The 27,377-nt window shown below is 56.3% G+C and overlaps 5 protein-coding genes across 5 annotated transcripts; 3 read left to right on the top strand and 2 right to left on the bottom strand.

Annotated features, from left to right (window-relative positions):
* Positions 1-1,456: 1,456 nt before the first annotated feature.
* On the top strand, positions 1,457-6,608 carry COL26b_007044 (putative NRPS-like protein biosynthetic cluster; the record flags this gene model as incomplete). Its single annotated transcript, XM_053179852.1, has 3 exons — positions 1,457-2,418; positions 2,474-2,773; positions 2,825-6,608. 3 exons carry the CDS (start codon positions 1,457-1,459, stop codon positions 6,606-6,608), a joined length of 5,046 nt encoding a protein of 1,681 aa, XP_053036200.1.
* Positions 6,609-7,663: 1,055 nt separating this feature from the next.
* Positions 7,664-8,368, top strand: COL26b_007043 (uncharacterized protein; the record flags this gene model as incomplete). The annotated part of the gene is made up of 1 exon (XM_053179851.1): positions 7,664-8,368. The coding sequence occupies one exon, from the start codon at positions 7,664-7,666 to the stop codon at positions 8,366-8,368; it is 705 nt and encodes a 234-aa protein (XP_053036199.1).
* Positions 8,369-9,880: 1,512 nt separating this feature from the next.
* Positions 9,881-14,120, bottom strand: COL26b_007042 (uncharacterized protein; the record flags this gene model as incomplete). The annotated part of the gene is made up of 3 exons (XM_053179850.1): positions 9,881-12,609; positions 12,661-13,037; positions 13,090-14,120. 3 exons carry the CDS (start codon positions 14,118-14,120, stop codon positions 9,881-9,883), a joined length of 4,137 nt encoding a protein of 1,378 aa, XP_053036198.1.
* A 1,045-nt stretch (positions 14,121-15,165) lies between these two features.
* On the top strand, positions 15,166-15,619 carry COL26b_007041 (uncharacterized protein; the record flags this gene model as incomplete). Its single annotated transcript, XM_053179849.1, has 2 exons — positions 15,166-15,271; positions 15,432-15,619. 2 exons carry the CDS (start codon positions 15,166-15,168, stop codon positions 15,617-15,619), a joined length of 294 nt encoding a protein of 97 aa, XP_053036197.1.
* Positions 15,620-16,803: 1,184 nt separating this feature from the next.
* COL26b_007040 (uncharacterized protein) lies at positions 16,804-19,958 on the bottom strand (the record flags this gene model as incomplete). The annotated part of the gene is made up of 3 exons (XM_053179848.1): positions 16,804-18,453; positions 18,512-19,297; positions 19,380-19,958. The coding sequence occupies 3 exons, from the start codon at positions 19,956-19,958 to the stop codon at positions 16,804-16,806; spliced, it is 3,015 nt and encodes a 1,004-aa protein (XP_053036196.1).
* Positions 19,959-27,377: the final 7,419 nt, after the last annotated feature.

Genomic DNA, 27,377 nt, shown 5'->3' with positions numbered 1-27,377 from the left:
GCCTGTTCGTCTGTTGTTGAACAGAGCTTTACAGGGGACGTCTTCAGTTACATATAACGACGCGGTAGCGCTGCCGGTGGGATACCACATTCCACATTCCCGGGACCACGTCTATGGGTATCGCAGGATGAGGATGTGGTCAAAAGGATGATTGTACGGAACGAACCCTGAAGATGGATTTCGGCATGCCAAACTATCCGAGAGAGCCGGACCAGTGGGAACGAACTTGCATCTAACAGAGGTTGTTGTTGCTACAGCCGCCTGCCATATCTATAAATCTTCATGAAGTCGACATGTTGTTGGTCAATTATCATCGATACGCTGAGCATAGAACATCGCAATCAGACATGATCGTGAAATTAAACACCAGACGTAAGGGATCGTTGACGAACACCCGCAATCGATACAGATCATGCCATGGTGGGCCCGAATACTTGCTTTTCTCGGGAACGGCTTTCCGCTGACGGTCGAAGGGCAAGATTAAGTCCGAAGTGCATGTCGTATTCGAACGATGCATCATGACCAGAGCCTAAGGAAAAGTTGTACGCAACTGATTGATCGGCTCTGTTGGTTTCGATATGCCATCCCTTGCCCTCATTGCATGGCATACACACACGTTCGAGAAGAAATGCCAAACCCTTGGCGTGGGGAGATAAGGGGCAGGGAGACCAGAACCAAGCTACCTTGGCAACGCAACTCACCATCTTGTCTCTTAGCACGTCGGATAGTACCGATCTAACGCTCTGATTCGTCTTTGCAGACGATTTCAGCTACCAAGCCACATGGCAACCAACAGCAAGACCACTCATCTCCCGTCTGCAGCCCCATCCCTTAACACGCAAGACCTGGACGCTAGAGCCACCCGATGCAGCCAAGCTTCCTCCCGTCGACGATAGTTTATCCCAAGGGTCAGGAACGGCAGCAAACATGGCGCGGCTTTATTCATGTTAAGCTTGCTTTTCGAAGCTGCAAGCTCCGGGAGAGATTTCGCGATTAGGGAAGAAGAGATACTCGCTAGACCTTTCCTCCTTGCCTCTATCGGGCCCCAATGGCTGCACTATGGGCTGTTCCAGGCTCGGCGTCTGGACGGCAGATGCATGGGCCCATGCGGTTTGTCTTTGGTGTAATTCTTGTAACGAGTCCGTATTCTGTCTCGTCAAATTTGATGATTTCTGTCCTTCTTCCTCTTGCACATTCGTCTCGGGGGCTTTTCTTCAACGGTGCGCTCTTCGAGCACATCACCACGGTCCTTACCAGGTTGTTGTGTGTGTCCACATTCGTTTCTTGCGCATCGCATTTGCTTGCAGTGAAGTGGTTCTATCGAGACCACCAGCTTTCACCAAGCCGCCTCAGATTAAGTTCTTCGAGGCTTCCACTCGTTTTCGTCAACCGTCTTCTCCCAACTGTAGAGGGCTCTTTCCCAAAATAGCTGGTTTCAACTCGACGATCTTTCATGATGACCCCCACGAACCACGACGAACTGAGGGGTCTAGTCGACGCTCTTTACCAGTTGACCCCCGACCTTATCAAGACCAATGAGGAATTTCTTTCCCTACAGTCTTCGAATTTTGATCGCGAGGAAATCCTTCGATCCCTCTACGAACCCAAAAAGCCCTCGCTGAGGCCCCTCTACCTCTTATACACACTCTTGACCGAGATACCAGGCTCCTGGCCCCCACTGCCTCTCATCGATTGCCACACCAGACTCACCAGATGCCTTCCCGAAGGAACCAAAACAACCCCTGACGAGAACTCGAGATGGCTCATTGAAAGGACAAGGAGGTTGGTGAAGGAGTCGTACCACTCCTTCGGGCAGTTCATTGGACGGGACGACAGACCAGCGCTGCGGTCGACAAGCCCCGCCAACTACATCACCCACCGCGGTCTCAGGAACTTTGTCGAATGCTTCCGATTGCCCCTCGAACATGGGACACGGAACCCGATTGTCGCCATCGCGCTTCCGAACGGGCCGCTCTTGGCTGCGGCGGCCATGGCCGTTGCGACGTACTACACCGCTGCGCCCATCAACCCCGCGGTGGGCCCGGAGCAGTTCCAGGCCGATATTCTCCAGGCCGGCGCGCGGTGCATCATCACCACGCCAGAGGACTACAAGAAGCTGGATTTGAACAGTTCTTGGGTCTCCGAGTCCGGTGTCCAGGTCGTCTTTGCCGAGTGGAACCAGGGCGACGACATCACTCTCCAGACAATGACGGGCTCCCCTCTGCCGATCTCAGATACCCCCAGACCCAACAAGGCCGACGAGGTCGCATTGATACTCTTCACCAGCGGGACATCGGGGACGAAGAAGGTCGTCCCTTTGACCACACACTCCATGATTGCAGGCATTTCTTTCGTAGTCGACTCGTGGGGTCTGACGTCCGCGGACATCTGCCTCAACATGATGCCGCTGTTCCACGTGTAAGTGAACCCGCAAAACAACCACAGGCTTTTGGCCCCAGCTAATGGTGTACAGCGGTGGCTTGGTTAGAAACATCTTTGCGCCCATTTTCTCCGGAGGCTCAACGATATGCTGTCCCGCCTTTGATCCAAGTCTTTTCTGGGATATGAACGAGGAGATCCAGCCGACGTGGTACTACGCATCGCCGTCCATGCACTCGGTCATTCTGGCGGGGGCAGAGTCACGACCTACGGCCTTGCTGAATAGCAAGATCCGACTTGCATGCAACGCGGCGGGTGGTTTGCTCCCATCGCTCGCCTGCCAGCTGAGGGACACGTTCAACTGCGTCGTGCTGCCGAGCTACGGCATGACTGAGTAAGTCTAGCTCCTTTCCGCGCCAAGCTATCGCAACTGACGCAACACTAGGTGCATGCCGATCTCGACGCCTCCGCTAGACTACAAGTTAGATCGCCCAGGAACATCAGGAATCAGCACGGGGCCGGACCTGACCATCCTCGACTACTCCGACGAACGTGTAGCACCCGGCGAAGTGGGAAGGATTTGCGTCCGAGGAGAGCCGGTGTTTTCGGGATACCTCAAACCGGACGGATCTTTCGACAATTCGCCCTTCAATGAAGATGGTTGGTTCGACACTGGCGACCTGGGATACGTGGATAATGACGGGTATCTGTACATCACGGGCAGGAGCAAGGAGGTCATCAACCGCGGCGGGGAGCTAATCTCGCCTTTTGAGGTTGAGAATGCGATCATGGCCGCATCGATGGCTTTCGGAACGCCGATTTCAGGACGCATCTCACAGGTGCTCGCGTTCTCTGCAACTCACGATGTTCTCCAGGAGGTTGTGGGAGTCGCCATCGTACCCGCCGTGGATAGGCCCCGAGTCGACTTGAGGACAATCCAGAACGCACTCAAGCAATCACTGCAGCAGGCGAAGTGGCCTGTTTGCATTGTGTACATGGAAGATCTTCCGAAGAAGAACAACAAGATCTTGCGAATCAAGTTGGCTGAAAGGCTGAAACTGCCAGAGCTGACAGACGCAACGCCTTACATCGAGAGACACTGGAAAGCCGACTGCCCTCCGCCAGATACCTCTCTTGACGTGCCAATATCCTCTCGCCTGTGCATCATAGATCCCGACGAGCTAGCCACTTGCCTGTGCTCCATCACTCCAGCGAGCTTTGAGGGCTATCTCCGCTTCGACTCGAGACTCGGCATGGCCGAAGCCTTCCTTGCACCCAAAACTCCCGGGTTAGAGCCCCTGAGTGTTGAATTCTTGGATCACGTCCGGCAGGAGATGGCGACTCAAGTCCATAACTACATGATTCCCAGCAAGTTCCATGCCATGAGGCTGCCGCTTCCTCAGTCTGAGAAGGGTATCATCGACGAGACGAGACTCCAAGAAGACCTGAACCAGCTTCTCGCCGACCAGCTTCAGGGCCTATCGAGCACGACCGAGGGCAAGGTGACCAAGATCTTCGCAGAGGTGCTCTCATGCAGCCCCTCCGACATCCCGACGGATACCGACTTCTTCAGCTTGGGAGGAGACTCCCTCAGCGCCGGAAAGCTCATGTCCGCACTCCGGTCAGAGCTAAACACCAGCATTCCAATAAGTCTCATCTTCAACAACGGAACGGTCACCGAGATCTCAGCGCACATCGACAAGATCTCCGCCTCGACCTTCCACGACGAAGACGCCAAAGCGAACGACGACCACCTCGTCACGACCGAGCCGAAAAGCTCGACACGTCCATGGCTGATGGCCGTCCAGCTCTTTCCACTCGTCGTCTTCTACCCCATGCGCAGAGCTCTCCAGTGGACCGTCTTCCTCGTCGCCCTCGCGCAAACCCAGTTCTGGCCCACCAACGAATCCGTCCCGGGCCGCCTCTTCAACCTCACGGCCTCCATCGTCTTCGCGCAGATCATCATGAGAATCACCATGCCGTTCGCGGGCATAATCGCCAAATGGGCAATCATCGGACGGTACCGCGAAGGCGTCTATCCCATGTGGGGCCTCTATCACACTCGCTGGTGGATGGTACAGAAGATCGTCAGCCTCTGCGGCGAGGGCATCTTTGGATTCTCCGACTACACGATGTGCTTATACCTGCGCATGCTCGGAGCAAAGATTGGGAAAGACGTCAAGCTTTCCGGCGTCTCGTTTGGGGAATGGGACCTCCTGGACATCCGCGACGGCGTCGTCCTCGCCAAGTGTATCTGCCGCCCGTTCGCGGCGGAGGCCAACACGTCAATGTACCTCGGACGCATCATCATCGGTGAGAAGGCCTCCGTGGGCTTCTCTTCAATCGTTGCGCCGGGGGCCGTCATCCCGCCCAACAGCTGCATAGGGCCCAACTCGTCCAGCTGGGAGCTGGATGATGCGGATGAATCGAACAGGGACACGCTCCCAACAAAGGCTCCGAAGCCGCACTGGCTGCTCACACTTCTCGGGACCATGCCTTTGTTAGCCATCGGCTGGCTCCTGTCGCTGACCCCGTGGCTCAGCGGCCTCGTCGGCATGGTCCTCAACCAGCCTCTCAGCAGTCACTCGCCGATGAGGGATATCCTAGAGTGGTTTACCCACAGCCACCGTGTGGGATACCACTACCTCGCTTTGATCCTGCGATCCATCTTTACGCCCTTCTTCGTATTTGGCTTCGCCGTCCTGGTGAAAATCCTCTTGGACGCCATGTTCGGCCCGCTCAGGGGCGGCCTCAACAAAACCCGAGGCAATATCGAAACCTGGCGGACGGATCTCATCCGGAAGCTTCTCCCAGGTGCCCGTCTCCACGACGTCACCGGGCTCTTTGGCTCGCACTACGAGGCCACCTCAGTCGCCGTCCGCATGATGGGTGGAAAAATCGGCAAACGGGTATACTGGCCCGGCACCGGCCCCGTAATCACCGACTACCACCTCCTCGACATCGGCAACGACGTGGTCTTCGGATCGCGTTCTCACTTAATCACCTCAGACAGCATCGGCTCAGAGAAGATCATCATCCAGGACCGCGCCATGATCGCCGACCGCGTCTGTCTCCTGCCGGGAGTGGAAGTCGGCGAGCGGACGACCATGGGCTCCGGCGCGTTGACGAGACGGAACAAGCTGTACGCCAAAGGCGGCACCTTCGTCGGCTCCAAGGGCGGAGACGCCGTCTGCCTGACCACCGGCCGCGAGAGCTTCAAGCAGGAGAAGCGGGCGAGCCGGTACTTCCCCAACGAGAAGGCCATGGCCGCCGACAGGTTCATCGTGCCGCGCAAACCCCTCCCAACTCCCGCGCCGAAACCAACAGCACGCGCAGCCCAGCCAGACGCAAACGACGCGTCCCCGTTCGGAAGGGCCTTCTACCTCAACCAGGCATCCTACCGCGTCCTCGGGCCCAGCACCATCTTCCTCTACTCCACCTTCATCACCGTCTTCACCGCCTTCTACTGGAACGTGCCCACCATCTCCTCAATCCAACTTATCAATAGCATCTACGACATCTTCCACGCCGAGAGCAAGAACGACTGGTACGCCGTCATCCTGCTCTACGCGCTCTCCTTCGCGGGTATCTCTGTTCTCATGACCCTCCACGCCGTCGTCGCGCTCGCGCTCGTCGTCGGCGCCAAGTGGCTGCTCCTCGGGCGCCGGCAGCCGGGCAATTACGACTGGGACAAGTCGTCGTACTGCCAGCGGTGGCAGCTCTTCCTCGCGATCGAGCGGCTGCGACGGCACTGCTACCGCGGGCACGGGGTGCTGGGCATGCTGACGGGCACGCACTGGATGGTGCTGTACTTCCGCGCGTTGGGCGCCAAGATCGGCAAGGACTGCGCGCTATTCGCCAACGGGGAGCCGAGCCTGATGTTCACCGAGCCGGATTTGATTACGCTCGGAGACAGGGTTGTGGTGGATGATGCGAGTGTTGTGGCGCATATCAATACCCGCGGCAAGTTTGACTTGAACCGCCTCGAGATCGGGGACAGGTGTGTGTTGCGGACGGGGAGCAGGTTGTTGAGCGGTGCCATGATGAAAAACGATAGCTGTCTTTTGGAGCATACTCTCATCATGGGAGGGGATGTGGTCGAGACGAAGTGGACAATGCAGGGGTGGCCAGCTGAGAGGTTCTCTGGTTCCCGAGTCGGGGTCACGGTGAATAAGGACGACGACGAGAGTGATGTTGATAACATCATCGACTCGTATAACACGTGGTGATGTGGGATTAATAGGTAATGTTTCTTGTATATGTTATGCATCACAGCAACGTGGCGGATTGGATCGCAATATTGACCACCGCTTCGTCAAATACAAATACCGCTTCTCATGGAATCTCGTTTCTCAATTAATCGACGAGGATCGTTGCTCCGTGCTACCTCCGTTCCGGCGGGATGAAAGTGGAATCATTGTTCCGACCGAACGGACAGCCCCGCTCTCTTTAAGAGCTGAAGTATACCGGATGCTTCGGCGTCGCGTTCGTCCCATTGATGAGGACATATCCAAGGATGCTCACATCTTGGCAAGCTTTACAGGGTCACAACAGACCACCATTCATCTCCAAGTCAGATTTAGGCTCATTGCCGGATGCAACGCCGATCTCCACCCTTCAATTGGTGGAACATGAACCAGCCATCCGGATCTCGATTGACTGCGGCCGGGGGTCATTATGCGCAGGAATCCGACGAACTCATCGCTCATACCTCATCGGACGCTTCGAATCGCGTGCTTGACGGACGAGCAATCAAGATACGCAATGTTGAAAAGAAACCCCAGCAGCACTCAGTGTTATTGAGAAATAATCACATTTTCTTTGATTAATCACACCTTTCGCAATCACAATCACAACATCGCAGACGTTGCAGTAGCTGCCCCTCTGAGTTTAGCTCATGCATCCGTCAACCTCCCCCGTCTCCACCGCCGGGGGACCCCGGACTCGGTCCATCTCGGTGCAGCATCACACCGTTGGCGCAAGACGAAAGTTTTCCGATGCGCTTATTTCGACCGCGCGCCAAGATGAGAGAAGAGGGGGAGCTTAAAATGAGGAAACATTCACTGAGCAGAGAAACATTCAAAAGGCACCGTCACCCACCCGGTCTGAGAATGTAACCCTTCTCCATCGTCTTCATCCTCAAACTCCAAAGGCAACCCGCGCACCGGGGACGATCCGACTACACGCCCCCTACCCCGCTCCGCACCCGTGCCGAACCCCCACCGGGCCCTTCCACCCCTCCATCAAAATAACCTCCCTCCCCAACATCCTCCTCTCTCCCAAGATGCGCCCTCTCACCCCTCTCCTCTCCCTCGCCCTGCCCGCCATGGCCGCCGAACAGCTCCTCTACTCCAACCCGCTCAAATCCACCGCCGACGTCGCCACCTGGATCCCCGAGGGGCCCCTCAACGTGACCGCCGTCAACGGCACCATCGAGCTCGCCGGCGGCGGCGGCCCGGACGACTACTTCGTCTACTGGGTGCCCGAGGTCTTCCCCGACGGCATCCGCATCACCTGGGAGTTCTCCCCGCGCGCCGAGCCCGGGCTCGCCATGTTCTTCTTCGGCGCCGCCTCCGCCGCCGACGACGGCAAGCTCAGCATCTTCGACCCCAGCCTCAAGCCCCGCAACGGGAGCTACCCGCAGTACCACTCCAGCGACATCCGGACGCTGCATGCGTCGTACTTTCGGAGGCGGTGGCCTGAGGAGCGGGCGTTCCACCTCGCGAATCTGAGGAAGTCGCCTGGTTTTCATTTGGTTGCGCAGGGGGCTGATCCGTTGCCTCCTGTACCTGATGCCGCGGGGGCGTTTTACAAGATCGAGGTTGTCAAGGATAAGAGGGAGGTCAAGTTCAGGATTAATGATCTTCCCATCTTTGAGTTCAATGATGATAAGTCGACTGGGCCGGTGATTCGGGATGGCAGGATCGGGTTCAGGCAGATGCAGCCCCTGGTGGCTCGGTACCGCAACCTGCAGGTTTGGAAGCTCTGAGAGGGGATGAGAGTTGGCAGAGAAGATAGTAATGTAATGAACCAAAGTTAACAAACGCTTACGACGCTCTTCCTTGAGAGGTGGCATTTCTCAACGCACCTTCTGTAAACGGCAATTAAGTCGTGGTAACTATGATTGTATATAAAACGCTCATTCTGCCGATTCGACCCTGACAAAGCCAAATCCGAGGGTAATTTAAGCAAGAATGATCTTGACACAAGATGTTGGTCCTGGTCATGTTCACATGCTTCCAAAGCCGCTAGGTCCGAGACTATCATACTCTCGTCGATGATCGATCTCGTCTACCTGTCGTCCATCATCCCTACCGCCGGCCACCCTATTAGTATTCCGCAGTCGGCGAGGCCTGACCATGAAAGTACGCCACGAGACTCGTTTATTTTTGGGAGACCGCCAATAACTTGAGGGCCGCGGCAGTAATTACATTTAGGTGCCAGGAAGTCCCAATTGCCATTGCGCGGGGTACTATGGGGTGTTGCGATTGCTGGGAGAAAAGACCAAGTTCAGTGACATTCCTCCTTTTATAATTGTAAACATTGGATCATTCAGATTGAATTACAATCACACCACCAGGGAGAAAAGCGCGTCTATATGAAGAGCCGAGCATGTTTGCAGCGAATGGAACCAAACAAGACAAGTACACTTCAGTTTGTTATACATTCCATCTAATACAAGCGACTCATTGCATTTACACCAGGCAATCACTTCTCAAACCTCATGTCGCCAAAATCAATAGTAACAAAGTATGTGGTTGTCCACTCGTTTATCTTACCTATCTATCATCCATCGTCACCGCCAATTCCCGTCAAGTATTCCGTAACCGATGAGGCATGTATATACAACCCCAAAAGTACGCAGACAGACGGCCAGCATACTCTCAGAAGGCGAGGATGGCCGATACTTACAGAGCCCGCAGGAGTCATCATATTTTGCCACTTGACCAACCCTTTCCACAATAATGGACCCAAGAGCAATCGAATTGCTGGGGAAAAGACCAAGTTCAATGACATCCCTCCTTTTATAACCTTAAGCATCGGGGCTTTGGGAAAGGACCACAACCACACCACCAAGGTGAAAAGTCTGCTATAAAACACTCACAAAAAGCATAGCCAAGAAACCAAGCAAGAACAATCGTAGGCAGTGATCGCTGTTGTGTAACAGGATATCCCTGCCTGGCGTCGTACCCATCCAACTAAAACAGGCCATCACAACGATCATTTTCATAAACATTACATCACAGAGGCAGAAGCAGTCAGGTGTGTAGTTGTGCACTCGTCGTCAGTCATTGATTTGGGTATACGAAAAGTATAAAAACTAGACGGCCACGCCGAGTGGCGGCGGGCAAGGAAGCCAACGGAAAATTTCAAACAAGCAAAAACAAAACCAGACCCAAAACTCCCACAGCTATGCATGCACGTCTTTTTGAAGCGAACGCTTGATGCGGTGTCCTCCACTTCCATCCTTGTCCTCATCCTCTGTCGTCCGTCCTCGTCCTTACTTCTTCTCCGCGATTCTTCTGCTTCTCTTCGCGGGGGTTCCGTTCACAGCCCCAACAACCTCTTTCTTGGCCGCCGCAGTCACTTTCTTCGGTTTGGTGACCTTGGCACCCTCCGTCTTGGGGCCCGCGGCAGCAGCCGGGGTGCCAGGTTGACGGAGCTTTGATGGCGCGGCCGCCTTGGCGATCTTCGTAGTCGCGGCAGGCTTCGTAGTCGCTGTGGGCTTCTTAGCCGTGGCAGCGGGAGTAGCAGGGGCGGCAGGGGCAGCCTTCATGGTTGCCGTTGTCGTAGTCTTCGCTGGCTTCTTTGGCGTAGCCGCCCTCTTCACCCTCGTGGCCTTCCCCACCTCCTTCTCCTCCTCATGGCTGAGCTCCGGCGACGGGGAGAGCAGCGGCGGCTCCTCACTCTGGCTCCTAGCCAGCTGCTCAGCCCACGAGACGTTCTTCCCGTCCTTCTTGGCGGCGGCGGCGGCGGCGGCACGGGTCTCCACAGTCGGAGCAGCGTTCTTAAGCTTCTCGAGCATCTCGTCCGCGGGGATCGCGCCTCCCTTATTATTCTTCGTATTCTGGCGCGTGAGGGTCGCGAGGTCCTTCTCGCCGTTCCTGACCTTGGCGACCTGGTGGCGCATGGGTATTCTGGTCGCCACGGGCGTCTCACCGCGGGCGGCAGCGCGCTGGGCGCGCGTGCGGACGCCAGGCACAGAGCCGTTAGCGGGAGGGGCACCGTCAGGGTCTGCTTCCAGGACAGGTGTAACGTTCACTATCCCCTTTTCGTCCTCGCGGTCGTCCTTCTCGGGCTTGCCGGGGGTATTCTTGTCGGCCTTGGCCTTACGCGGCTTCTTGGAAGCGGGTTTCTCAGGCGAGGGCTCCCGCTCCGCGACGTCGTCAGCCTTTCGCTTGACCTTCTTGGGGCTCGGGCTGTTAGCGTCGAGCACGCCAAGAGGCTGACGGGTCGAGGAGGGGGCGGGCGAGGCGAGGGTGCGCGGGCGTTCGACGGAGAATGATGGGGTATCGGCCCAAATACCCTGGGGACGGCGCTCGGGGGTGGCGGACAGCAGAATCGGGGCGCTCGGCATGGGCGACACAACGACGGGAGCAGTGGCAGCTGGGGCGGTGGCTTCGGCGGCACGGGCAGCGCGAGAGGCAGCGTGCCGAGAGACGAAGCTCCTAAGTAACGCCAACTCGGAATCGTCCTCCACCTCTGCCTCAGCGGTCTCTGCAACAAGAGTCTCCTCGGCCTCGGTGGGTACTTGCAAAACATCGTCATCCTCTTGCTCTTCCACCTCTTCGTCAAGGTCCTTCTCTTCACCGTCCTTATCGGGGGTATTCTGCTGGACAGAAATGATGGGTACTGGCGAGGGTGAAGCCGGCAGGACGTTGGGGGAGGTTGGTGCGGCAGACTCGTTCGCGTCGATGGGCGACTCGGCGGCGACGGGAGAAGACGAGGCAGCAGCGACAGCGGCAACCTCCTCCGTGAACAGCGCAGCATGCTCATCCGGCACCTTAAACCGAACAATCAAACGTCCATCCAGCCTCTCAACGAAAACCTTGGCATCCTTCGCTTCCTTCTTCTCCTCGAATACACGGGTAAGGGAAGCCAACGCGTGAATGGGCGAACCAACTCTTTCCTGCGACGATCCAAAGATGTCCATGTTCTCTCTCACATCAACCACAACGGAAGCAGGGGACGAGCTTCCGGCCTTGGGCGACTCCTCAATAACGGGCACGGGCGAAGCCTCAGGTTCCGAGCGAGAAGATGCTGAATCGACCGTAATGGGATTCTGCACCTGTGACTCGCTGAGCTCAACCACCGAAGTGGGAGCAACCACCTGCGACTCGGATGCTGGATCTTGGGGAAGATCCTGCACCGACGAGCGCTGGTCGGAACCGGCGACGAATTGGAGAGATGCGCGGCGGGCGGGCGAGGAGAAGGAGAGGGAAGCGACAGCGAAGGCTGGAAGAGAGCGGCGCTTGTTCTTGAAGGCCGTCTTAGCGGGCGTACGGTCCTTAAACACGACGACGGGGCTAGCGACGGCAGGGCTTGCGGCAACTTCGGGCTCGGCTGCCTGCTCCGGCTGCTGTTCTTCCTCGACCTCCTCGACAAATTCGGCCTCGTCCTTCTCGCTGGTCTTAGAAGCGCTAGGGGAAGACATGAATGAGGGGCATTGGAAAGTGAAACCGGGGCCAATGGGCGAAGAAAGCGGCTCTGCAGGAGCGGGAGAGGGCGACGGAGGCTCGGGAATGGAGGCAAGGCTTTCGATTCTCGCGCGCAGGTTGTCAGCGCCTTGAAGCAGCCTCAGCTTACGACTTGCGTTGGAATGGTGCGTAGCCGTCGAAGGGAAGTGAGGCAGCTTGGGCGTCGGGCTCTGAGGCTCCTCATCCTCCTCAATGATCGAGACTTCGGGTTCGCCGTAGGCGGCAATAAGCTGCCGAACGTTTCGTGCGCGTCGTGTTCGTCGGCCCTGGGCCTTGTCTGACTCGGCGATGAGATGCTCGAGGACAAATTCGTAGGAGAGCTCGGGCTGAGGGAACTCGAGCAGTTGCTGGATCACCATATGCGTGAGTAGATCGTTACTGTACGCGCGCTTGGGCGTCCCCTTGTAGCTGCGCTTCGAACGAACGGGTACCATAGGCTCGCCGTGCCTCTTCATATCCGCGAGGTACTGTTTGCGAATCTCACCAACGGTTGGGCCCATCGGGAGGTGGAACAGCTGATTGCGAACCTCGCCTACATGCTTGTTAGATAGAGCCACCTTCACAAATTGCCGGTGAAACTTACGCTGAGCGTCGATGATGAGTCCCAGGCCAAGACCTTCCTCGATGTCATACCACGAGGCCACGTCGTTGCCCAGGTCCTCCTCATTCCTCTGTCTCTTGCGAGAGCCGATCACATACGACTTTTTGCCAATCTGAGCAATTACCCGGAATTCAGGCGCAGCGTCGAGTTCGTCCAGAGTGAGAGACTCGGCAACCTGTTCGAGAATCGCCTTTTCTACCATCAGCATCTTGGCCTCCTGCTTCGTGCGGCGCTGGCGCTTCTTTCTGTTGACGGCGCAAGCCTGCTTCTGCCGGAGACGCGACGAGGGAAACGACCAGGGTCGGGAGAGGGTGGTGGTGTAGTCACTCTTCTCGAACAGCTCGGGCTGGAAGGGTCCACTACGGAAAAGGGTTAGCGAGGCCAGCACAAACACCCTCGAGATGAGCGTACCTAAGAGCGCGAGCAGCGTCGGTAAGATCGACAGTCGCGAAGGTATACGTTTGGAAACCAGTCGTGGGCGCGTAGTCGGACATCCACGTAACGTCGTGCATTGAGATATCGATCTTGGAGGGCGACTGGAAGATGCTGCCAGCGTCGGAGGCCTTGGAGGGCGTGAAAGCGCTTATCTCGGAAGCCTTTGCAAGTGTGTCCTCCACTTGCAGCTTGAACATCGGCGCTCTTGAGGGAGTTTCCACCAGCGAAATCGTCTGCTCGTCGTCGCACTCCTCCTCGTCAAGTCTGCTTACGATCGACGCGGGCGACGGGTCCTGTGAAGCCTGTGACGCGGCAGGGGACGTGGTCGACATGATCGAGAATTCTGAAGTCTCCACCATCGAGGGCGAGGACTGAGGCGAAGGGTCGCGTGACAGCTTCGGTGTCGACGCGGTAGCGAATTGGAAGGATGCTTCGTCGGCGAAAGACACCTTCTTCGGTGAGGGCGTCTTGCTCGTTCGGAAACACGACTTGGTCGGGCTGAGCTTGCTCGGCGACAGGTCGCAGGCAGACTTTGGTGTCGAGCCGTTAACCGACATGAAGCTGGCGTCCTCGAGTTGGAGCTTTTTGGGCGAGGGCGTCTTCTTGGGCGAGGCCCTGTCCCGAGCGAGAGACATGACGGAGAATCCACCAGATAGGTTAACGCGCTTCTTAGGCGACGTCGTCTTCGCGCTCTTTGGCGTCGTAGGTGTGCTTTTTGAGGGTTCGTTGTCTCCGAGGGACATGGCCGCAAACTTTGGTGCGTTCTTCTTGGTAGTCGACTTTGACCTGGGAGAGGGAGCGCCACGCTTCGTTGGCGTGGTGAACCCGAGGTTCAAGGAGTCGAGGTTGGCGGTCATGGCGCCATTGGGGTTAGGCGTGACCTCCAAGTCTGCGAAACCGGCGAGAGCCACCTTAGGGTTCTCGCTGGAGGCGAACTTGGAGCGCGAAGGGGAATTCGACGGCGCGTCGTGCTTACGCGCCGAGAGAGAGAGGCCGGAGAAGTTCATCGTATGCGATGAAAAGACATTGGCTTGGTGAAGTTTAGGGGTAAGTGATATGAAGCTCAGTGTCCGTAAATTGGAAAATGAGGTAATCGAGGAACAAGTTGTGTGGTAGTGTGTCGAGCTAATTGGAAAGCTATAGCCAATGTAATGCGACTGTGGGTTGTCTGGTTGGGATCCGGGAAGAGGTTGCGCGCGGTTGGGGTAGGTAGCGCAGAGAAAAGGGACACGGGCTCCGGGGGGTCGCAACTCGAAAGTAAACAATACTTTTTAGCGAGGCAGACCCGACGCGACCAACCAAAAAGCGACCGTGACGCGCTTCGACTTTGAATAAACGAGAAGAACCAATGACTACGAAAGCCGTCTCGGAATATCAAGTCCAATTCCAGTATACAATTGCAATGACGAGTATCTCTGCAAGCGCATGTATGTATAGCCTCGAGAAATGCTTCGACAAAGGGTTCAAGGTACCTGCCGGTTTGCTCAAGACGAAACCGGGACCAAGTCACTTTTTGTACTGGAGGGCATAACAGACGGGAAATAATCGACCTAGGGTCCCTCCCAAAAGTGCGGCTCATTCTGTTCCTAGCAACGCCTCTTTCCCCTCCCCTCCCCTCCTATTGTTCTTGGTTCTTCTTTTGTTTACATTCCATTGCATCCAGCCAATCGGCAGCTCCCGACGGCAGGCGCTAAACTGAATTTCTCAAAAACCCCTCCACCGCCTTTTTTCTGCTGCGCGGCTTGAGGGTCTGCAGCGGTGATCCGTGCGCCTGGCCGTGGCCCCCCATATCGCGTTTCTGGCCAATCATGAATTTCCCGTGGCGTAAAGCAAGGCTTAAGGCACGTGATTGGCGAAAAAAGACTGGAGTGGCGCTTTGGAGATTTTCGTGATGGAGGGAGCTTGGAGATGGGGCCGGTGAGAGCTTTCGGAACGACGACGACGACGACGACGACGATACGATACGATACGTAAAAGCCCCCGACGGCTACGTTGACTCGAAAAACCGTTCATCCAGTCCCAAAGTCTCAGAGTTGAGCTCCACAGCCCATCATGCCGCAAAAGCCGATGCGCCTTCCGCCTGTGAGCGTCCTCCGTGTCAAGCAGCCCAACAAGAAGCCCGAGAACCCGTGCATCGCCGTCATGACCTCCGTTCTTGGTGAGTCGACTTCCCCCATGTGCCCTGCGATTGCCTTTTTGGTTCGGTGCTGGGGGTTGAGAACTGCGCTGCGATGATGCGTACGGGCCAACCCCAGTATACATCCCAGAATCACCACTCCAGCTTCCATCAGATTACCAGCTAACACCTCCATCCACAGCCTGCTGGGCCTCCGCCGGCTATCATACCCAAGGCTGCGCCGCCCTCGAGAACAGCCTCCGCGCCTGCATGGACAAGCCCAAGGAGTCCAAGAAGCCCTCCTCCCCGATCAACTACCACCTCGGCCGCATGAAGGACCGCGTCGTCCCCCACTCCAAGGACGTCAAGCCGACAAAACGCAACTTGTAAATCAGGGGCAGTCGAAGACACGGAGTAGGAGGAGGCTGACACGATGGGTCCTGCTGGTGACGGTGCGCGGATGAGTAAGACGAACATGGTACCAGCTATCATTTTCGTAGGATTGGGCCAACTGTTGCCCATGTATGGCCCATTTGCCCAGCAGCCGTGGGATGAAGAACGAATTGAGATTATCATACACCGGAAGAGGCGTTTTAGAGCATGGCTGTTGTACACTATGTATCATATCTGGCAAGATACTTTGCCGCATTCCACCACAAAATATGGAGAGCTTTATGACCAGCAATATTCACAAGTTCGCCTTGGTTGTGACTAATTAATGCAAGGCAAGATGTAGGCATACTAGGCATTTCTTTGACAGGCTCGACATAGGTTGCACGCGAGGATGACTGATTTCAATGCGACTTTGCGCCAAGACAAAGCAATTTCACAACACCATCACAAGCACAGTGCATATTGTAGGACCAGAGTCAACTTGAAGGATCAGCAACGCCTGTCCATTCTTCAATAACCTTTAGCTAGCGCCAGTCAAGAGCCATTCCCAAACTGTAGCGAACGACAAGGCCAAGCATCTCACTTCCGGCCGATGCTGTCCACCAGCCATCAACCCTTCAACACCCGAATCAAAATTCTCCGTCATCATCAAAGTCGTAACGATCGAAAGAGGGTCAGTCATTCCAAGAGTAAACAACCAACGTAAGAAGTGAAAAATAGAAAGTAGAAAGAGTGCCTGGATTCGTTTACCAATGGCCCTCAGTCTGGTGTCTCGTTGGCCCGATGGGCATATGCAAAGTCCGCCCAGAGCTGCGGGTCGGGAAACAGTCGTAAATATTTCCAAGAAAGAGTCCGGTTGAAGCGCGACTCCACGCCTAAAGTGGTACTTGTGTGTCGTGGGGCGGGAGGGGAAAAAGTGATCATGATGATGGTGCCGTCTAAATCTCGCAGGTCCGAATGCTTCCTGGTTGCAGAATGATTACCGCTACAAGCCCGCCTTGTAGACTGGCAGCCACCTGCTCCGATGATGATGCGATGCTGAGAGGTATAAAAATAAGGTGAAACAATCTGCTCCGGACGCCTTGTATGCAAAGAAATGCCCCCCGATGGGTATATGGTATGATGCGCCTGGGAAAGTCCTACTCTCCCAAAAGACCTACTTCGACATAGAAATGGGGCGTTTAGGCCGTGTCTCCAACGCAGAAGAGTTCGATCTCGCCAACTCCACCTTCACGCCATTCGATAAAGGCGATCTGGATATCATCGTCACTGGCGATGGTGACGAAATCACCGTCCTCGTCCTGGTAACGCAGCTTGAGCATTCCCTTGCTGATGCTGCTGTTCGTGAACCGTGCCAACTTGGCGTCGATTCGGTCAATCAGTGACTGGTAGGTAATATTGAAGGCAACGACCAGGGTAACGTAGTTTCCGCTGTCGACAAAGTTCACCTTGACCTTGAGCTGGGTAGGAATCGGGAGGTCCGGGCTGGCAAGCGGGTTCGACTGAGTTGCGCTAACACCGGTGCCAAGTGGAGGAGACAGCACGGCATTCATTGATGCAGCAGCGTCGATGCTGAGCTGCCGGTCATGCGCAATAGAGTTGGGTGTTCCCTGGCGGGGGTAAATCGGTTGTGCGGGGAACTGTGACATGCTGCCGCCGTAACTTCCAGACTGCTGGTGGCCATATTGGCGCTCTCGCTGCGCACCAGGGCTCTGCGTGTTTGCGCGCATGGGGAGGTCGTTCATTCTGGGGGAGCCGGTCTGAGATCGGGGAATGTTGTTATCATGAGCAGGATGCAGGTGTGCTGGGATACTGGGCACCGTAGGAACTGGCGTGCCTCCTTGCGTGCGGCGAATGCCACCTGGGCCGTTGATGTCGGGTGTGCTGTACGACCTGCTGCGCTGCTGTTGAGCGGCGCTCTGGCTGTTAGATGCCATAGCAGGTAGAGAAGGTCCACGCGGGTTTCTCTGGGGAGCGCCATCTCTGGACGGCGCGCGAGGCATAGCCGGCGCAGTGTATCTCTGGTTGGGATCTTCCCATCCAGGCTGGGGCGTCAGAGACTTGGGGAACTGGTAGTTAGGGTTAGGGAACATGCCACTCGCGGTGCTCGTACGCGATGACACTGGCGATTCGGCCACGGGCGAGAAGTATGAATCGCCGCCACGGGCTCCCGGGGATGATGCGCCTGGGGGAGGCATCTGTGTTTGCACATTCAAGGGCGCGGGAGGTTGCGGGAGCGGAAATCGGGGTGGTGGCGCCCTCACCATGCCGGCAAGGCTCTCGCCCGTAGCAGCACGTTGCCGAAGGCTGGTGCTAGACGCGTTTCGAGGGAGCATGGTGCCTCCGGTAGACTGTGTCGGCATCGGGAACTGGGCTGGCGCGGACGCAGGTGGCCACATCTCGTCCTCGTCGTCATCGTCTTGCTGGTTGAGATACGGGTTCTCGAGCTTGCCGCCATGCTCGCGAGTCCAGGCGAAATCGGGTGCGGCTGAATCAGGGCTCGTCGATGCCTTCGGTGCGTTGTCCTTCCGCTGCAACTCGAGGGCGTTGGCCCATTTCTTCATCTGTTCCTCGTTTGTGTACTTGATCATAAAGTTCTCGACGCCGGGGTCGCCCTTCCACCAAATCTGAACGCTGTACGATCCAGGCTTGGACAGAGAGACGACGTCGGTAACATTCGTCATGAAAATCCGACCCTTGAGTTGCAATCTTGCGTTCTTGTTCCTGATCTTGGGTCCAGTCGACCGCGTCTTGTCCTTCTTGTCCTTGCTCTTGTTGGCCGAGATTTCCTTACAGCAGAGCAAGATGCACTCGAACAGGTAAATCTCGTACTAAGTCAGTTAGTACACTTATCCCGAAATATCGAGGGGAAGTGCAAAATCAACTTACGTCTTTCTCTTGCTCGCTCTTTCCAGTGACGACTGTGTAGACGCCGTGCATTAGCAACCTACCGAATTGTTCTACGCGGTGGTTCTTCCAGTCATCCACGCGGTTTCGGAGATCGTCGAGGGCTTCGTCCAGAAGATCGCGATTAACCTCTTCGTTGGCCCGAGAGAGCACTCTTTCAGCCGCCTCAATACCTCCCGCCAGGTCGGCCTTAATCGACTCGTCTTCACTCTTCTTCAACAAGTCCTTCAGCAGAAGAGGATACTTCACCAGACGCTGCATTGGCTTGAGCAAGAAGCCATCTAGGGTGTTGAAGTCGGCTGCGACCGGGTGTCCAGAAGCTTTGATCTGGTCAAACACCTGACCGGCGACCTGGGCAGCCTTTCGTTGGTTGGCGATGAACGGTCGGTAAATGTCAAAGGACTCCTCGTATGTGACGAAGGGAGCACCCCATTGCTGAACGGTTTGCGGCATGGAATTTGTCGTTTCAACTCGAATGAGGAATCTACGCTGGAAGTCGAGAATAGCGTTGATGTTGAGGAAAATCTGATGGATCGTGTCGCCAGTAATGATACCCTTCGTCTCCAAGCTGCTCTTCAAATCGTAAAGGTTCTCCAAGTCTTGCACATACTTGCGCTCTGTGTCAACCAGTTCCTTAATAATGTGGTCTCTGTAGCTCAACTTGGAGCCGGGCTCCTTGGGCATGTCATCTTCGGGATAAGGCTGTAACTGTAGCAGTAGTCCTCTTTGTTCGGCGAGATCGAGAACAAGGTTGACCACTTGGGTTGTCTGCGATACGGTCAGATTCAATTCTGTCGTCAAAGCAGGAGTCATTCCGAGTCGCGACTGCGAAGAGCCGACTTTCACATACCTTGACAAATCCAGTCGTGTCGTTTCCGAGGACGTCGCTGATGACGAAGCATTCGGCGGACGGGATGCCGAGCTCTTTGAGACATGCCTGGATAAACTTGAAAATGGCGATCTTGGACTTCTTGCTCTCTGACGCCGCAGCGTTCGGACCGTCGATTTCGAGGGGCTTTTCGGGCTGCAGGGCATTGTAGATATCCAAGAACGGGTAGCCGGTGCGGAAAAGGCTCCACAGTGACTCGACGGGGTCGGTTGGGTCCAACTCTTGCAGGTAGGGGTCGAAGCCTGGGACTTGTGCTAAACGCTGCTTCAACGACATGCAAATCTGGTAAAGGGATCGGGAAGCATCGGCCTTTTGGTTGATGATGTTCGCCGTCGCGATAACAGGACCGCCATTCGGCGCGGGGGTTATGGTCGAGGTGCTCGCAAACGAGTTGATTGAACCGGCCGATGTGAACGCTGTCGAGCCGGAAAGCTGGCTGGCGCGGGGCGCATTACTCATGGTATTGGGTAGACCACCAATTCCGTTCTGGTTCTGGAATACGGGAGCGGTGTTGTTTCTGAGGAGAGGAGCATGAGCCATGACGTCCTAACCCATCCGAATGTAGAAGGGGAGAGGAAGCGAAAGGGCGATTTGTGGGCGAGGGCGGTCGGGAGAGGCTGCAGTCGGATGGGTATCGTGGGAGGAAATCGGGGGGTCGAGGCGGTGGAAAATTGATGAAGCGCTTTCTTGTCCAGAGGTAGGAACAAGGTTCACGTCATCCAGCGCAAGGGTTTCTCTCAGCGTCGGTCAAGTCGGGAAGGCTCCGGGGATTAGAAGTGTCGGTGGTTGGGGCGAGAGACGATCTAGCGGTCACGGTCGGTTCGCAGGAGTCGGGAGTCGTCGCAAAAGGGGCGCCGTTCTTTCTGGTCAGGCGGAAAGCGAGAACAAGGGCCTTTGTTGTTGGGCGGTCGGCGTTAGGTTGGCGCTTTTGTTCGGGTATCGGAAGCCCCTCTGCTGCGATCTGCAAATGGACAGCAGGTTCGAAGGAAGAGTGCAATCGTGTCGAGAGTGAGAGTGAGTGTGACAGAACTGCCGGCGCCGAGTGTCGGTGGAGGAGGAGGAGGGAGAGGTTGGGCAGGTCGGGCGGGTCTGATTTCGAGTCGACGAGTCGAAGTTGCGGAGCGTTGCGGAGCGATGCGGGCTACCGGGGCGAAACGAATGCCTCTGTTACCCCTGCCGGAGTCCTAGTGCCTGTCCTCTTTTCCCTTTCCCTAGCGCTGTATTATCTGCTGGATCCCCAGGCGAATTTTGGGCGAGACAGGTGTCTGTTCAAACGGACGGGTTTGGCTGCAAGTTTGCAGAACAGGTCGAGTCGGTGATGTCGCTCAGTTTGGGGGATGGTATTGTTGTTGCAGGACGCAGAGAGCTGCAGACGGGGTGCATGAGCGAGTCTCGATTCGACCCAACCTGTGACCTGAGGGGAAGCGATCCGGGATTGGGGCTGGGACTGGGACCTGGGTTGGGTGCGCAAACGGGACGAGGTTCTTCTTGGGAGGTGGGAGAAGAGAACGAGTAGGAAGAGGGTCAGGGTAAGGCGAGGTAAGGCAAGGAAGGGGAAGCCTTGACAGTTGAGCGACGGGTTAGTTCGAGGAGGGTATCGTGCTGTACCTTAAGGCAAGGTAGGCTGTGTGCATGTGCGTTTGTGTGGTGTGTGTTGGTGTGTGTGTGTGTCTCCGGCGTCTCCTAGCCCATGGTGGTGGACTGGAAAGGCAACCCAACTGAAGAAGGTCAGGCCAGGTCAGGTCAGGCCAGCCAAGTCTGATTTCAGCATGCAGTTTCTCGTTGGATGCGGTGTCGGTCTTTGCGCTGTTGCGAGAGGAGGGAATCTGGTAGGGAAATGGGGGGAGGGGGAGGGGAGGCCTGGGAGTACCGGGTACATCTGGCGTGGGTGTGAAGACCGACCAGACAGAAGGACAGACTCCCGCGGCTGGGAAGACACAGCCAAGGTAGCCTGAGGTGGTGAATGACTGCTGGAAGAGCAAGCACCCTCAGGGCACGTCGCAGTACCTTAGGCAGGTACGCACCGGATGTTCCTTCCTGGCAGTGACGCTCCCCTCCACCTCAGGTGCAGCATGTACGCAACAGCAGCAGGTAAGGTAGGTACGCTGTACCTCTCGGGCAGGGAAGGAGCGACCTGGGAAGCCGGGCAAGGCCTCTCAGGGCCTCAGGCTGCGCGCATTGATTCCGATGGAGGTTTTGGGCGTTTCAAATTAGCGGGTTGCCGCGCTAGTCTTGATCGAGACTGGCCTCCCGTCGCAGTGGACAGATTCACGTCTCCCATTGATTGGAATGGTGCCCGCGTGGCATCCTTACCCTACCTACGGAGCACCTCACCTGGCGCCCTGCTTGCTCTGGGTGGCTCGCTGTGTCCTTTCAGAGTTGGTTCAACACCACAACTAAGAGCATATCCATACCCATCTACGAACACACACGCAGTCGGGCCTACATCATTGGTACAGTTCACTGGCCAGAGAGAGGCTCCGACGTTCGACACCTGATGGTGTCGAGAGAGGGCAACGTTCTGCGTAGTGGTGGGCAGCAGGCACCCCAAACCCTCGACCCCGGTCCTGCAGCTGCGAGAGAGAACAATTCTAGCCGGGTTGAAGAAGGGCAGCAAAAGAGCAGGGAGGGCGACACGGCGTGCACTGCATTGTTCGAGAAGGTCAATGGAACGAGAGATAACACAGGCACGTAAAAATAGGGGTGGTGGTGAGGGGCATCTATCCGGCCTGGCTCTGTCTGCAGATGCAAAGCAAGAGTCTGACCCAGAGAGAGAGAGAGAGAGAGGGAACCAGGGACAGACACAAATCATGGGAAACATCGCGAGAACATTCTCGTGCGATCCATATCAGCAAAACGGAATTCTGCCCGTGTTCCGTTCTGCTTCCTTTTGACGTGAGTCATCATCATGCCCTGAATGACGAGCATATCGCCAACGGGCATCTCCCGGCATAGCAGCCGTGATATTGCTGCCAGTATTACCGTGCCATCCCACGTAAATGAAGTACACGCAAGACGTCAACGACAGCCGCTGCCCGCAGTTCCTCCTCGGATCTAAGTTGGCCGCCGTTGGTCCCAGATTGATTGACCAGGCTCCATCACCGCTGCAGTACGTGAGTACTTGGCGCACCACATCAATGTCTCCTGTACTACGCAGTAAGCACGAATGCCTGACTTGCTTACCTGCCGCAATCGTTGGCCGTTGGTAATCGTCAACCTTTGATTCACTATCGTGCCGGAGTAGGCCGTACTATGCAGTAAACCTTCTCATCTGGACCTCCCGCTGCAAATTTGGATTGATCCGTCGTCGTCGTTGCGAAGGGCAATGAGCCGACTGCCCACTTTCCTCCAGCATCTCTCAGACCACAGTTGACTGCAAAAGTTCTCATCGAGTCGACCAAAGAGTAAGAGACCCAACAAGTTAACAACTGCATTGCAAGATGGAGCGTCTTGATGAGGTGATTGCTTGATAAGACACGGCGTTCCCACTAAGGAGGTAGGGTAGATCCCGTGCGGTCCTTCCTTCCTTCCTGCGCAGGTACCTACCTCATGCGTGCAAAGTACCCCGTACCTGCCTGCCTTTCCCTACCAGAAAGAAGGTGCCTTCCAGTCTCCATGTCTCTTGCTTCGACTGGTGCCCCCTTTCCCGATAAGGCAAGCAAGACAGGTGCGATAAGACACCCGAGGGAAAGCACCGAATGTCACGATCACGAGTCTCGTCCATTGTACTTTTTTGCGACTTCAACTTCAGCAACACCGTTTAGATTTACCCAAAGCTGCATTTTCTCCTTAACCCCAGCCAGTCGCAGCGTCGTCGGACGTTGGCCACCACTGCGCAACTGCCATGGTGCTGTCGGGTTCGGCCGCCTCATGCTTGAAACTAGCAGCGCGCCATACTGCGTCCGCCGCCCAGCACAGCCCTCTCGCCGTGTCGTGTCTGCAGTCTTCGGGCCTCCCCCATCATCTCGCCGTCTCTTCCCCGGTTCAGATCACATCGCTCTCCGTCCCTTCTAGCAACCAACGCCGGCTGTTGCTCTGCCGCTTGCTAAGGTAACGACAACGAGGGCCAATGCTTTCGATGGAATCCCTGTGCTGGGCTGCCCGTCAGCACTCAACTAAAGCCGCCCGACCGACAGCTGCGAGCTTGACTACCTACCGCCCGCGGGCTCTCAGACAGGCGCATGAGCGTCTCCCATCCGTCTGTTGTTTCGATGCCTCAATGCACGGAGCTACCCTGCCAGATTTCCAACAAAACAGCCCATCCTGGCCTTTTCTGACTCTGCTCTCTTGTCCCTTCAGGGCCTCTTGAAGCCTTCCTTTCGAGCGCCTTCTACAGAGTCGCTGTCAGTCTGCTCGACACACGGCCTTTCCGTCGCCCGTGGGCAGAAATCGTCATTCGCCCAGCACGACCCATCAAAAAACCTAAATCGTCTACCGGATGATGTCTGTAGGTCCAGGACTGAGGGGCAGCAGCCCATCAACCGCGGGTTCAGCCCGGCCAGACCCTCCATCGCGGCTAACCAAAACACGTCAAGACAGTTGAAACACCCAGTTCATGCACTCTAGGAGGTTTTGGAAGAAGGCCGCTCCACCACGACGAGAGAAACGGTTGGAGCCTCACATGACAATTATTTTGGGATCAGGAACGAATCGACACCATATCACCCATACCACCCCAATCAGCCCTTCTCTGCAACAAGGCCAGGGCCAGGCCGCACCGTAGGGCGACCGCGGAACCCACTCCGAATGAAGGGCTCTCCAAGGAACTACTGCTGCAACCGCCGCTGCTTTGCAACGCCGTGCCTTGTTTGCGATGCCTTGCAGCTCCATCTGCAACCCTCAGGTTACTTCCTACTTGGCTGTGGGTGGCTATTGACACTAGGCCCAACGCTCGCGCCTTCCCTTTCCCCTTCGCGTGGCTCTGAAAAGCAAAGTGCGAGCCTGTGTCACCACTTTCACCTCAGCCCCGGACGTGAGGGGTCTTTGAGGCTTCAACGGTGCGTCTCACTCTCGGCCTGGGCTGTCCGGGATGCTGCCCGGATGGGCGGTTTTCTGCAGGAGGGTGGGATAGAGGCGTCGACGGTGGCTGATCATGGACGCCGGAGCCCTACTGAGGCGGCATAGTTGAGACTCAGCGCCCGCTTGAGGGAACGGGGAAATGGACTGTGCTTGCGACCGGCTCACCGGTACGCGGACTCGTTCGATCATGCCTTTCGGCGACGCAGCAGCCGCCGAAGCCTGCATTGCAAGTTACCGCAACGTCTGCCCCTCACCTCATTCTGGTCTGCAACAACCGTTTGATCAGGCATTGAGACCCAATAATATCCAGACGACAAAATGGCACGAGGGCATCAGAAGGAAGTAGCAGTTCAAGTGACCAGGCGGCGGCGTCTAAGGTCTGGCCAAGATATCGCTATTGGCCATTGGGCTGAGGCTCTCGAGCCAGTCACCAACTCGGCATAGTCTATCGGGACAAATCTCCCGCCCATGCACCACATCGGCTTAACCCTCGTTGGTGGGAGTCGCAGTGGATCCGACCAAGAGCCGAAGCACCCCGGAAAATCCTTTTAGGGTGGTCCGCTGTCTCTCTGAAATTCCTTTCGAAGCGGCAGCCCGCCCGACCGAAAGATGTCACCGCTCCGCACGCGAGTGAGGTGAAGATTGAGTCTTGCGAATGCGATCAAAGTTTCTTGGCCACAGTTGCTGCTATTATTGCGCAACGGCCCGAATCCTGAGTTGCTTGGGCGGATAGCATGGAGGGTGGTGGGCACGACGGGTTGGTTGCCAAGAACCATGATGCCATCAAGCAGATTCTGCACAGCTGGGGATCGAGGTAGACCCGGGCGAGGCATGGAAAAGCGAACACCCAAGAACTCAGTTTGGGTTTGACACTGCTCTGCGGGCGACACATTGTGCTAACTGATTGCGACGGAACCTTCCCTTGCCTAGGTGCCGAGTTAAATCGCGCGTCTCGGTCGCCTCATTGAGCGAGCCGTACAGTATGGTTGCTCTGCGCAACATCTGGACTTGCGGTGCAACGACGGGTTTGAGCAACGATGGGTTCCTCGTGTTCAAGAGGGGGCAGAGAAAAGACGCAAGCATGTGGGTACCCGGAGCGGGCGACCATCGGGGGAGGGGTAAGAGAGCGGTCGGTGCGGCGGCCGAACGAGTCGACATGCTGGTGGAAAGCCCCGACATTTACTGCTTGCTTTTGCTGCTCAATTGTCCGGCTCGGCGATGGCGAAAAGAGGACAGCCTTGGAGAAACGCATGTCTGTTGTCTGGAGCTAACGATATTCGCAGATGCAGTTCAGCTCTGTCAGCCTGCCAAGCAACGAATCCTAGCAAGCTGGTCATATCTACGCTCGCGAGTGAGGGGGGAAACTACTATTATTGATCAGGGCAGATGTTGCCGCTCGCTGATCTACACGTGTCATTGGCAGGTGGCTAGAAGGTTTTTCGAGAGAGCAAGGTAACCTTGGACAAGATTTGCAGCAGCAAACAGGACTGAATGTTCCGCGTTGATCGATGCGGCTGAGGGGTTAGATGCAGATCATGGCATCTGGCATCTGCACTTGTGGTGTCTAAAAATGCCTCGCATCGGCCCCGTGTGCAGGGCTTGCAGCCGTTGATGTCAGCCGCAGTATATCACTGATATGAAGAGGCGATGATGCTGACTCTGCGCCTGAACAGGTAAGAGTTTACAGGTGAGGTCAAGACTGGCGTCGAGGTGACGATTTAGAAGGAAAAAAGCTTCGGGAGAGGTCTCAGAAGAATATTGTCGATATGTGATGAACCAGTGTCGGAGGACCGAGAGGCTTAGCAAAGTCAGTCTAACGATGAGAGACATGGCAATTAGGTAAGGATCATCGGTGACTATGGGAATCGCATTTTGACCAGAGGCTCGGTGCTCGGGATGTTTCTCCCGCAAGGTTGGAATGGGAGAGATTGAGTTTTGGTCTTTTAGAGACGGCAACAGCTGCGAGGGGAAAGGCTATCTTGAGGCGTAAATAAGGTGTTGGTGCATTATACAGACACTAGTACACATGAAGATGAGAGAGTGTGGGTGAAGCCACCAGGAGAGGGTTTTGATTTCACACTGTGGAAAGGCTCGCATTGGACTGCGTTGGAGTTGATGATGACAGACTTCACACAGTACATGAGGCATTGCGGCTGGTGGTGGAGGGGGATGGAAATGGCTTCGCTGGGGCTGCCGCCTGGCTGACCGCTGTCCAATTCCGCCTTTTGATCATGCACAGTGGTGCGATCCACCGGTAGACTCCACCTGTGTGAGGTCATGGTCATGGTCTTCCGGCGATGGCCTCTGGATCTGCAGCCCGCCACTCTGATGTGATGACATGCAGCGACTTAAAGCAAGATGATGAAGTTAGCTGATGGTGTCGTTGATACTGTCGACGACCGGAGGGGAATCGCATATATGGGGGACAGGCTGTAGGTTGGCATAAACTATCGTTAGTTTTCTTTCTCGGCAGAAGAAGCATTCAAGGTGATGGTACCGCATACCGACGACCACCACCGACATTGCCGCCGATTCGCCTCCCGGCCCCGTCGCCTCCGTTCCTAGTGGCCGCCCGCGCAGCCCAGCGGCGGCGGGCCTCCGCACGACTGAAAATCGGCTCAGGGTTCAACGCCACGGGTGGAATGCTGCGGAGGGGGAGGTTCAGGGACGCTGGAGCCCTGGACGGGGGGCTTGCCTCTGCCTTGTTTTCTCTGCTCTGGTGCCCCTCCTGCTGGCTCAGGTGCCGCTCATTGCCGTTGACGGGCAGTTGAACTGGTGGTGATTGTGAGGGAGGTCTGGTCTGTCAGTCTGTGTCGCTGTGCGTCCTTCCATTTGCGGCGGGCTGCCTTTTCTTGTCCTCCCCCAAGCCGGCCAATCCGCGACGCCACAGTCGTGCAGCTTGCAGGTCTGGCAGGCGTTGCATTGTTTCCAGCGGGAGTG

The sequence above is a fragment of the Colletotrichum chrysophilum genome (genome assembly GCF_026319265.1).
Source record: "Colletotrichum chrysophilum strain AFK26 chromosome Unknown scaffold_55, whole genome shotgun sequence".
In the NCBI taxonomy this organism is placed as follows: Eukaryota; Fungi; Ascomycota; class Sordariomycetes; order Glomerellales; family Glomerellaceae; genus Colletotrichum; species Colletotrichum chrysophilum.
The sequence above is the reverse complement of the archived record's forward strand: the minus strand, read 5'-3'. Positions and strand labels throughout refer to the sequence as shown.